Consider the following 13191-nt stretch of genomic DNA (forward strand, 5'->3'; position numbering starts at 1 on the left):
CAATCTCTTGCGTACAATCATTTGAACTGGAGGCGTTTTGTATGTGTGTATTGGACCAGGATGACCATTCACCAATAAGATGACCAATAGAAATGTTGGCCAATTTTTAACACCCACATGAAACATTACAAAAGGAGCATTTTAAACCAGGAAGTAGCAAAGTAGCATTTTTAACATTTAATTGTACTTTCACAAAAGCACAATTCCTTGTTGCTGGGTGGAAGCGGATATTACTGAAATGTATTATAGTTTTGAAGTTAAGACATTGCTTCCCGAGGATGAAGCTATTCATTTGTCAGAAATGCCCGAATAAAGAACTGAGGTAATAATATCATTTCCCTCTCAAGCCTTTCTATTCCACCCTGAAGCAATTCCTCATTCACCTCTAGTCGTGGAAGTGGTAGAGCCAGTTGTAGTTGGTGGTACAGATGTGGTAGTTTCTTCTGAAATGTATGATTGATATTCAAAATCACCAGATGCCAACTTTGTTTAGACTCCACTCTTGTGATTTTTAATCAGAAAGGCAAAGTGATCTGAGTTACAGAGATCTTACAATAATCTAATCAATGTACATTTCCAACGCACCACAGTGAAATGGACAAGAGCTCTGAAAGAACTTTGGACCTACTTTCCATGACAATTTCTGATTCTTCTCATGACTACAGGGTCTATGGGAACTCAATACCCAATGTCAACTGGGCCAGCTCCTGTCCTTGAGACACTTTGCAAATCATATCCCAAATACCAGCACACATGAATTTTAGATTGACCAGGTGTACTTTGTTCAGGGGAGGTTGGCCTTGGGCCGGTTGTGGTCGGCTTTGTTGTTGATGTTTGATTTTCCTAGCTAAATCGAAATTGGTAGTCTGAACAAAATTCCTGTGATGTTTTCTGGAGGGATAATACAGCAATCCCACTCCTTTAATAGACTTCACATTGTCTTGTGATTCACTGAGTAGCCTTAAAGTGTTTTGGACAAATTGACACTGAATGTCTCCAATGGAATCATGTGGAGAACACAATCGCTTGCGTACAATCTCTATCAGTCCAACAACAGTTGAACTGGAGGCGTTTGGTGTGTGTGTATTGGACCAGAATGACCCTTCACCAATAAGATGACCAATAGAAATGTTGGCCAATTTTTAATACCCATATGAAACATGAGAATTGGAGCATTCTAACCCAGGAACTATCATGGCAGCATTTTTTACATTTAATTGTACTTTCACAAAAGCACAATTCCTTGTTGCTGGATGGAAGCGGATATCACTGAAATGTTTAGCATCACACCATGTTCAGAGGAAATATTTCACACATGTTCGAATGCTGGAAGTCCAATGATTTATTGCAAAGTTGCAAAAAAGTCGGAGGATTTGGAGCGCTGACTGTGTTTCTGGTCAAAGAGATGATGCCACATCTGCTGAGTTAGTAGTGAAAATTCTATCTATGTTCTGTCACATCACCATCATGCCAGCATTTTGCTTTGAGCCCTCACCATGCTTTGTTCAATTTGATGTTTGAGCAGACACTTAATGTTCATAATGGGGATGGGTAATCAAGAATGTTGTGGTAAACCAATCCTGATTGTTGGGTTACACTGCTAATAATTGATTGTTAACATTTATCTGCACACTGGTTGGGAATTATTTCTGATCTAATACCAGGGAGATTGTTTGCTGGAGATTAAAGCTGTGGATGATGGTGATGTTCAAGTCTCAGGAATGGCTTGTGATCCCACAAACTCCTGAGCTTTGAGAATGACACGTCAAACTCAACTGACACTGGAATTCCACTGACTGAGGATTTATATTGTCACCAATTCATCTTGTTTAATTATTTATCATGTTGAATGAAAAAAGACAGCACTCACCAGTTGTGGAACTGGCAGTTGAACTCGGTGTGGTGGTTATCCCTGTTGTCGTCGTTGTTTGTTCTGAAGTGAAACAAATGCAATCACATTCAATACGCCCAAGTTGGGAGAAGACATTATTGTGCGAATGTCAGCATCACAGAAACACAGACATATCAAGTGCCAGATAACCCGGTAGCTGCCGTGATTTGGATGTGCTCGAGCACTGCTGACTTTCGTATTTTAGTTTTGAAGTTAAGACATTGCTTCGCGAGGATGAAGCTATTCATTTGTCAGAAATGCCCGAATTAAGAACTAAGGTAATAATATAATTTCCCTCTCAAGCCTTTCTATTCCACACTGAAGCAATTCCTCACTCAACTCTAGTCGAAGCACTGGTAGAGCCAGTTGTAGTTGGTGGTACTGATGTGGTTGTTTCTTCTGAAATGTATAAATGATATTCAAAATCACCAGATGCCAACTTAGTTTAGAATCCACTCTTGTGATTTTTAATCAGAAAGGCAAAGTAACTTGAGTTACAGAGATTTTACAATCATCTAATCAATGTACTATTCCATCGCACCACAGGAATGTGAAATAGACAAGAGCTCTGAAAGAACTTTGGACCAACTTTCAATGACAATTTCTGACTCTTCCCATGACTACAGGGTCTCTGGGAACTCAATATCCAATGTCAACTGGGCCAGCTCCTGTCCTTGAGACACTTTGTAATTCATAGCCCAAATTCCAGCACACATGAATTTTAGATTGACCAGGTGTACATGTTTCAGTGGAGGTTGTCCTTGAGCCGGTTGTGGTCGGCAGTGTTTTTGATGTTTGATTTTCCTAGCAAACTCGAAATTGGTAGTCTGAACAAAATTCCTGTGATGAATTGCTGGAGGGATAATAGAGCAATCCCACTCCTTTAATAGACTTCACATTGTCTTGTGATTCCCTGAGTGGCCTTAAAGTGTTTTAGACAATTTGATACTGAATGTTTCCAATGGAATCATGTGAGAACACAATCGCTTGCGTACAATCATTTGAACTGGAGGTGTTTGGTGTGTGTGTATTGGACCAGGATGACCATTCACCAATAAGATGACCAATAGAAATGTTGGCCAATTTTTAACACCCACATGAAACATTAGAAAAGGAGCATTTTAAACCAGGAAGTAGCAAAGCAGCATTTTTATCACTTACTTGTACTTTCACAAAAGCACATTTCCTTGTTTCTGGATGGAAGCGGATATCACCAGGATGTTAATCATCACACCATGTTCAGAGGAAATATTTCATACATGTTCTTATGCTGGAAGCCCAATGATTTACTGCAACGTTCCAAAGAAGTCGGAGGATTTGGAGCGCTGACTGTGTTTCTGCTCACAGAGATGATGTCACATCTGCTGAGTTTCTTGTGAAAATTCTCTCTATGTTCTGTCACATCACCATCACGCCAGCATTTTGTTAGGAGTCCTCACCTTGTTTTGTTAAATTTGATGTTTGAGCAGACACTTAATGTGCATATTGGGAATGGGTAATGAAGAATGTTGTGGTAAACCAATCCTGGATGTTGGGTTAAACCGGTAATAATCGATTGTTAACATTTATCTGCACGCTGGGTGGGAACGATTCCTGATCTAATACCAGGGAGATTTTTTGCTTGAGATTAAAGCTGTGGATGATGGTGATGTTCATGTCTCAGGAACGGCTTGTGATCCCACAAACTCCTGAGCTGTGAGAATGACACGTCAAACTCAACTGACACTGGAATTCCACTGACCGAGGATTTAAATTGTCACCAATTCATCTTGTTTAATTATTTATCATATTGAATGAATAAGGACAGCACTCACCCGTTGTGGAACCTGCAGTTGAACTCGGTGTTGTGGTTATCCCTGTTGTTGTCGTTGTTTGTTCTGAAGTGAAACAAATGCCATCACATTCAATATGCCCATGTTGGGAGAAGACCCCATTATTGTACAAATGTCAGCATCACAGAAACACAGACATATCCATTGCCAGATACCCCGGTAGCAGCCGTGATTTGGATGTGCTCGAGCACTGCTGACCTTCGTATTTTAGTTTTGAAGTTAAGACATTGCTTCGTGAAGATGAAGCTATTCATTTGTCAGAAATGTTCGAATAAAGAACTCAGGTAATAATATCATTTCCCTCTAAGGCCTTTCTATTCCACACTGAAGCAGTTCCTCACTCATCTCTAGTCGAAGCACTGGTACAGCCCGTTGTAGTTGGTGGTACTGATGTGTTTGTTTCTTCTGAAATGTATGAATGATATCCAAAATCACCAGATGCAAACCTAGTTCAGACTTCACTCTTGTGATTTTTAATCAGAAAGGCAAAGTGACCTGAGTTACAGAGATTTTGCAATAATCAAATCAATGTACATTTCCATCGCACCACAGGAATGTGAAATGGGCAAGAGCTCTGAAAGAACCTTGTGCCTACTTTCCCTGGCAATTTCTGATTTTTCCCATGACTACACGGTCTCTGGGGACTCAATATCCAATATCAACTGGGCCAGCTCCTGTCCTTGAGACTCTTTGGAAGTCATAGCCCAAATACCAGCACACATGAATTTTAGATTGACCAGGTGTACATTTTTCAGTGGAGGTTGTCCTTGGGCCAGTTGTTGTCGGCTGTGTTGTTGATGTTTGATTTTCATAGCAAACACGAAATTGGTAGTCTGAACAAAATTCCTGGGATGAATTGCTAGTGGGATAATACAGCAATCCCACTCCTTTAATAGATTTGACATTGTCTTGTGATTCACTGAGTAGCCTTAAAGTGTTTTGGAAAATTTGACACTGAATGTGTCCAATGGAATCATGTAGATAATACAATTGCTTGCGTACAATCTCTATCAGTTCAACATCATTTGAGCTGGAGGCGTTTGGTGTGTGTGTATTGGACCAGAATGACCATTCACCAATAAGATGACCAATAGAAATGTTGGCCAATTTTTAATACCCATATGAAACATGAGAAAAGGAGCATTCTAAACCAGCAATTATCATGGCAGTATTTTTAACGTTTAATTGTACTTTCACAACAGCACAATTCCTTGTTGCTGGATGGAAGCGGATATTACCGAAATGTTAATTATCAGACCATCTTCAGAGCAATTACTTCACACATGTTCTAATGCTGGAAGCCCAATGATTTATTGCAAAGTTCCAAAGAAGTCAGAGGATGTGGAGCCCTGACTGTGTTTCTGGTCACCGAGATGATGGCACATCGGCTGAGTTACTAGTGAAAATTCTCTCTATGTTCTGTCACATCACCATCACACCAGCATTTTGCTTTGAGCCCTCACCTTGTTATGTTAAATTTGATGTTTGAGCAGAAACTTAATGTGCATATTGGGGATGGGTAAGCAAGAATGTTGTGGTAAACCAATCCTGTTTGTTAGGTTACACAGGTAATAATCGATTGTTAACGTTTATCTGCATGCTGTGTGGGAACCATTTCTGACCTAATACCAGGGAGATTGTTTGCTGGAGATTAAAGCTGTGGATGATGGTGATGTTCAAGTCTCAGGAATGGCTTGTGATCCCACAAACCCCTGAGCTTTGAGAATGACACGTCAAACTCAACTGACACTAGAATTCCACTAACCGAGGATTTAAATTGTCAGCAATTCATCTTGTTTAATTATTTATCATGTTGAATGAAAAATGACAGCCTCACCCGTTGTGGAACTTGCAGTTGAACTCGGTGTGGTGGTTATCCCTGTTGTTGTCGTAGTTTGTTCTGAAGTGAAACAAATGCAATTACATTCAATACACCAAAGTTGCGAGAAGACATTATTGTGCAAATGTCAGCATCACAGAAACACAGACATATCCAGTGCCAGATACCCCGGTAGCTGCCGTGATTTGGATGTGCTCGAGAACTGCTGCCTTTCGTATTTTAGTTTTGAAGTTAAGACATTGCTGCACGAGGATTAAGCTATTCATTTTCCAGAAATGTCCGAATAAAGAACTAATGTAATAATATCATTTTCCTCTCAGCCCTGGATATTCCACACTGAAACAATTCCTCACTCATCTCTAGTCGAAGCACTGGTAGAGCCAGTTGTAGTTGGTGGCAAAGATGTGGTTGTTTCTTCTGAAATGTATGATTGATATTCAAAATCACCAGATGCCAACTTTGTTTAGACTCCACTCATGTGATTTTTAATCAGAAAAGCAAATTCACCTGTGTTACAGAGATTTTACAATAATCGAATCAATGTACATTTCCATCACACCACAGGAATGTGAAATGGACAAGAGCTCTGAAAGAACTTTGGACCTACTTTCAATGACAATTTCTGATTCTTCCCATGACTACAGGGTCTATGGTAACTCAATATACACTGTAACTGGGCCAGCTCTTGTCCTTGAGAAACTTTGTAAGTCATAGCCCAAATTCCAGCACATATGAATTTTAGATTGGCCAGTTGTACATGTTTCAGTGGAGGTTGTCCTTGAGCCGGTTGTGGTCGGCAGTGTTGTTGATGTTTGATTTTCATAGCAAACTCGAAATTGGTAGTCTGAACAAAATTCCTGTGATGAATTGCTGGAGGGATTAAATAGCAATCCCACTCCTTTAATACACTTCACATTGTCTTGTGATTCCCTGAGTGGCCTTAAAGTGTTTTGGACAATTTGATACTGAATGTTTCCAATGGAATCATGTAGAGAACACAATCGCTTGCGTAAAAACATTTAAACTGGAGGCGTTTGGTTTGAGTGTATTGGACCAGGATGACCATTCACCAATAAGATGACCAATACAAATGTTGGCCAATTTTTAACACCCACATGAAACATTAGAAAAGGAGCATTTTAAACCAGGAAGTAGCAAAGCAGCATTTTTAACATTTAATTGTACTTTCACAAAAGCACAATTCCTTGTTTCTGGATGGAAGTGGATATCACCAGGATGTTAATCATCACACCATGTTCAGAGGAAATATTTCACACATGTTCTTATGATGGATGCCCAATGATTTACTGCAACGTTCCAAAGAAGTCGGAGGATTTGGAGCGCTGACTGTGTTTCTGCTCACAGAGATGATGCCACATCTGCTGTGTAACTTGTGAAAATTCTCTCTATGTTCTGTCACATCACCATCACGCCAGCATTTTGTTATGAATCCTCACCTTGTTTTGTTAAATTTGATGTTTGAGCAGACACTTAATGTGCATATTGGGAATGGGTAAACAATAATGTTGTGGTAAACCAATCCTGGTTGTTGGGTTACACTGGTAATAATCAATTGTTAACATTTATCTGCACGCTGTGTGGGAACGATTCCTGATCTAATACCAGGGAGATTGTTTGCTGGAGATTAAAGCTGTGGATGATGGTGATGTTCAAGTCCCAGGCACGGCTTGTGATCCCACAAACTCCTGAGCTTTGAGAATGACACGTCAAACTCAACTGACACTGGAATTCCACTGACCGAGGATTTAAATTGTCACCAATTCATCTTGTTTAATTATTTATCATATTCAATGAAAAAAGGCAGCACACACCCGTTGTGGAACTGGCAGTTGAACTCGGTGTGGTGGTTATCCCTGTTGTTGTCGTTGTTTGTTCTGAAGTGAAACAAATGCAATTACATTCAATACGCCCAAGTTGGGAGAAGACATTATTGTGCAAATGTCAGTATCACAGAAACACAGACATATCCAGTGCCCGATACCCCGGTAGCAGCCGTGATTTGGACGTGCTCGAGGACTACTGCCTTTCGTATTATAGTTTTGAAGTTATGACATTGCTTCCCGAGGATGAAGCTATTCATTTGTCAGAAATGCCCAAATAAAGAACTATGGTAATAATATCATTTCCCTCTCAGGCCTGGCTATTCCACACTGAAGCAATTCCTCACTCATCTCTAGTCGAAGCACTGGTGGAGCCAGTTGTAGTTGGTTGTATAGATGTGGTTGTTTCTTCTGAAAGGTATGAATGGTATTCAAAATCACCAGATGCTAACTTAGTTTAGAATCCACTCTTGCAATTTTAATCAAAAAGGCAAAGTGACCTGAGTTGCAGAAATGTTTCGACAATCTAATCAATGTATATTTACATGGCACCCCAGGAATGTGAAATGGACAAGAGCTCTGAAGAATATTTGGACATACTTTCAAAGACAAGTGGTTGAAGCTATGAAGGCAATCTTATTTGAAAATACATTGTAATGAAATGTGAAAGGGGATGTTACTCACCAGTTGTGGAACTGGCTGTAGATCCAGTTGTGTTAGTTGTTTGTGTTGTAGCTGTTGATTCTTAGAGTCATAGAGATGTATAGCATGGAAACAGTCCCTTCGGTCCAACCCGTCCATGCTGACCAGGTATCCCAACCCGATCTTGTCCCACCTGCCAGCACCCGGCCCATATCACCCCAAATCCTTCCTATTCATATACCCATCCAAATGCCTTTTAAATGTTGCAATTGTACCAGCCTCCATCACATCCTCTGGCAGCTCATTCCATAAACTGCGTGAAAAATTTGCCTCTTAGGTCTCTTTTATATCTTTGCCCTCTCACCCTAAACCTATGCGCCCTAGTTCTGGACTCCCTGACCCCAGGGAATAGACTTTGTCGATTTATCTTATCCAGGCCCCTCATAATTTTGTAAACCTCTATCAGGTCACCCCTCAGCCTCTGACGTTCCAGTGAAAACAGCCCCAGCCTGTTCAGCTTCTCCTTATAGCTCAGATCCTCCAACCCTGGCAACATCCTTATAAAGCTTTTCTGAATCCTTTCAAGTTTCATAACATCTTTCTGATAGGAAGGAGACCAGAGTTGCTTGCAATATTCCAACAGTGGTCTAACCAATGACCTGTACAGCCGCAACATGACCTCCCAACACCTGCACTCAATACTTTGACCAATAAAGGCAAGCATACGAAATGTTTTCGTCACTATCCTATCCATCTGCGACTCCACTTTCAAGGAGCTATGAACCTGCACTCCAAGGTCTCTTTGTTCAGCAACACTTCCTAGGACCTTACTATTAAGTGTATAAATCCTGCTAAGATTTGCTTTCCCAAAATGCAGCACCTCACATTTATCTAAATTAAACTCCATCTGCCACTTCTCAGCCCATTGGCCCATCTAGTCCAGATCCTGTTGTAATCTGAGGTAACCCTCTTCGCTGTCCACTACACCTCAAGAAATGCATTCACAATCATTACATCCAATTGGAATGCAACAGGTTGTGAAAGATTTACACATCATTTCTTTGTGAAGACATGAGAAAAAAGGGGTGCAACAGATTTGTGTAAACTAAGTAACAACAAAATATGTGTTTTCCTTCAATGAGGGAATTGTGATTCATACATTCAAACTGAGTAGAGATTTAGACACAAATTAATGCAGGTCTTCAGAACACAAGTTATGTTTGGGTGATGAAGAAGCAAAGACATTGTCAAATGCCAACATGAAGAAAAATATTTGGGCAAAATGCTTCCTGATTGTTAAATTGAATTTGCTCACCAGTTGTAGAACTGACAGTCGTTGCAGTTGTGGTGCTTGTCCCTGTTGTTGTGGTCGCTTCTTTTGAGGAGAAAGACACACATTTACCAATATTGTATTCAATTTGATTTTGTCACTGCATTAAGGAAATTCCATATTATTGACTCATGCTGCTGCATCATACTATTCACAGCATTCAATTTAACAAATGAAATGTTTTTTTCTGTGAATTTTGTGCCAATAGTAATCCTAAACTGAGAATCATTATCAATGTTTGACAAGGTTATTCAAAACTGAAGGCACACCATGCTGCTAGAAACCTTGTAATGCCACTGTGATAATGCTGAATGTGATTGGCTGATCCACCTGCTTCATAACATCAATGTTACCCACCACCTGAAGATCCCTTGGATTTGCTACCAGACTTCATCTGGAGATGAGGAAAGCACAACACAGTGAACACTAGATCATTGTGTGAATCCTCCCTCAGCAGCCATTTTGAGAGCAGTCATCACTTTCCCAAGTCGAAAGCTCAGATTCTCAGTGTGGGACATGGTTACATATGGTCAGACTGAAAACTGAGAGGTGGATGTACAACGACAAAGGCTGTCCTCACTGGTCCCATGGATGAAATGTAAACTCCTCTACAAAAGCAATTATCTGAATTATCATTGAGATCAATACGATGTTCTGACTAACACTAATCATTTGGGACCCCATGGGAAACGATTTCCATGCTGTCACTCTGTTACACCTGGACGTCTTAACATTCTCTATCTGTCGCTTAATTATTAGAAATCAGATGACTGAGGCATAACTCAGAAGCCAGACCCCAGTGGATCAATGAAAATTTAAGATTCTTCCCAAGGCTAAAGTACCTATGGGAACTCAATATCCAATGTCAATGTCACCAGATCCTGACCTTGAGACTCTTTGTGAATCTCAGATCCGACACCAGCTCACGTGAATTTCCGCTTCACTAGGTGTACCTGTATCAGTGGAAGTTGAATTTAGACCGGTTGACATTGGAAGTATTGTTGATATTTGAGTTTCACAGCAAACTTGAAAGGATGTTGTGAAACTTGAAAGGGTTCAGAAAAAATTAACAAGGATGTTGCCAGAGTTGGAGGATTTGAACGATAGGGAAAGGCTGAATAGTCTGGGGCTGTCAGAGGAGTGTCAGAGGCTGAGAGGTGACCTTACAGAAGTTTGTATAGTCATAAGGGGCACAGATACGGTAAACAGACAAGGTCCCTGTGGTGGGCGAGTCCAGATTAAAAGGCCATAGGTTTAGGATGAGGGGGGACAAAAATATAAAAGGGACCTAAAGAGTAAGTTTTTCACACAAAGGGTCATGCTTGAATGGAATGAGCTGCCAGATAAAGTGGGAGAGGCTGGTGCAATTACAGCATTTAAAAGGCATCTAGAAGGACTCATGAATTGGAAGGGTTTAGAGGGATATGGGACAGGTGCTGGCAACTGGCACCAGATTAGGTAAGGATATCTGATCAGCATGGAAGAGTTGCACCGAAGGGTCTGACTCTATAATGTAATTGCTAGAGTGATCACACAGTAATCCTACTCCTTTAATATAATCCGTGTTGTCCTGTAATTCACTTAGGAATCTCGAAGTGTGTTGGTCAAATTGACACTGAATGTCTCAGTTGGAATCAGGGTTAGAAGACAATCCCTTCCATGTGTGTACCAGAAATTCAACATCATTGGACTGAATTAGTTTGGCATGTGTTTATAGGACCAGGAAGACCATTTACCAGCACAGATCACCAATAGAAAAGTTGGAGAATACTTAACTCACACATGAAGTAAATAGAAAAGGAGCATTCAAATCACATAAGTCACAAAGAAGAATTCTGAACATTTAACTGTACTTTAAAAAAGCAAAATTCATTGTTGCTGGTTGGGAGCAGATATCACCAGAATGCCAATTGTCACACAATGTTCCAAAAAAATACTTGGTGTACATTTTTACAGAAAGCCAGAGGAATCAGAGCAAAATTCCAAAGAAGTGGAAGGACTGGGATTGTTGACTGTGTTTCTGGACAGAGAGATGATAACACATCTGTTGTCTTTCTTCAGAAAATTCTCTTCTTGTTCTGTCACATCACCAGAACAACCAGCATTCTGTTGTGAGTCTTAACCTTCTTTAGTTAAAGTTGATGAAAAAGCAGAGACTTGATACCAAGACCAAATGTACAATGGGAATAGGTAATCAATATTGGTATGAAACTCTAAACCTGGTTGATGTGTTACAATAGCACTCATCAACTATTAACATTTATTAGTATGCCCTGTGGGAGAAAGTGAGGACTGCAGATGATGGAGATCAGAGCTGAAAATGTGTTGCTGGAAAAGCACAGCAGGTCAGGCAGCATCCGAGGAACAGGAGAATCGACGTTTCAGGCATGAGCCCTTTTTCAGAAATGAGGAAACTGCCAAGCAGGCTAAGATAAAAGGTAGGGAGGTGGGACTTGGGGGAAGGGTGTTGGAAATGTGATAGTTGGAAGGAGGTAAAGGTGAGGGTGATAGCCCAGAGTGGAGGTGGGGGTGGAGAGGTCAGGAAGAAGATTGCAGGTTAGGAAGGTGGTGCTGAGTTTGAGGATTGGGACTGAGACAAGGTGGGGGGAGGGGAAATGAGGAAACTGGAGAAATCTGTGTGCATTCCATGTGATTGGAGGGTTCCTAGGCGTAATTTGAGGCGCTCTTCTTCCAGCCGTCATGTTGCTATGGTCTGGAGATGGAGGAGTCCAAGGACTTGCATGTCCTTGGTAGAGTGTGAGGGGGAGTTGAAGTGTTGAGCCACGGGGTGGTTGTTGTTGGTTGGTCCTGGTGTCCCAGAGGTGTTCTCTGAAACATTCCGCAAGTAGTCGGCCTGTGTCCCCCATGTAGAGGAGGCCACATTGGGTGCAGCAGATGCAGTAAATGATGTGTGTAGGTGTAGGTGAATGTATGGCGGATATGGAAGGATCCCTTGGGGCCTTGGAGGGAAGTAAGGGGTGAGGAGTGGGCGCAAGATTTGCATTTCTTGTGGTTGCAGGGGAAGGTGCGGTGAGTTGAGGTTGGGTTGGTGGGGGGTGTGGAGCTGACGAGGGACTCATGCAGGGACTGGATAGGGACATTGATAGGGGAGGGAGGGAAATATATCCTTGGTAGTGGGGTCCGTTTGGAGGTGGGGGAAATGACAACGGATGATATGATGTATATGGAGGTTGGTGGGGTGGTAGGTGAGCACCAGTGGGGTTCTGTCCTGGTGGTGATTGGTGAGGCAGGGCTCAAGGGCGGAGGAGCAGGAAGTGGAGGAGATGCGGTGGAGAGCTTTGCCGATCACGTCTGGGGGGAAATTGTGGTGTTTGAAGAAGGAGGCCATCTGTGTTGTGGGAACCCTGTGGGAACCTATTATGATCCAATAGCAGGGAGACTCTCTGCCAAAGACAAAGCTTTTGATATTGATGGTCAAGTGTGAGGAATGGTTCAACTTCCAACAAACACGTGAGCTGAGACTACGACGTATTGACCTCAATTGACAGAGAAATTTCATAGACCAGGATATAAGTTTTAACTGATTTAACTTATTTCATTCTTTACCATGTTGAATGAAAAAAGACAGCACTCACCCGTTGTGGAACTGGCAGTTGAACTCGGTGTGGTGGTTATCCCTGTTGGTGTCGTTTGTTCTGAAGTGAAACAAATGCAATCACATTCGATACGCCCAAGTTGGGAGAATACATTATTGTGCAAATGTCAGCATCACAGAAGCACAGACACATCCAGTGCCCGATACCCCGGTAGCTGCCGTGATTTGGATGTGCTCGAGCACTGCTGACTTTCGTATT

At 41.4% G+C, this 13191-nt stretch overlaps 1 protein-coding gene across 1 annotated transcript in view; it reads right to left on the reverse strand.

Moving 5' to 3' along the window:
* Positions 1–13191, reverse strand: part of LOC132826614 (uncharacterized) — a 211727-nt gene that overhangs the window by 119172 nt on the left and 79364 nt on the right. The window contains exons 30-31 of the mRNA XM_060842569.1: positions 5561–5623; positions 1871–1933 (exon numbers count right to left, since the gene is read on the reverse strand). Of these exons, the coding sequence (XP_060698552.1) occupies positions 1871–1933; positions 5561–5623 (126 nt within the window). The remainder of the gene's footprint in view (positions 1–1870; positions 1934–5560; positions 5624–13191) is intronic.

Source organism: Hemiscyllium ocellatum, chromosome 23, assembly GCF_020745735.1.
Source record: "Hemiscyllium ocellatum isolate sHemOce1 chromosome 23, sHemOce1.pat.X.cur, whole genome shotgun sequence".
In the NCBI taxonomy this organism is placed as follows: Eukaryota; Metazoa; Chordata; class Chondrichthyes; order Orectolobiformes; family Hemiscylliidae; genus Hemiscyllium; species Hemiscyllium ocellatum.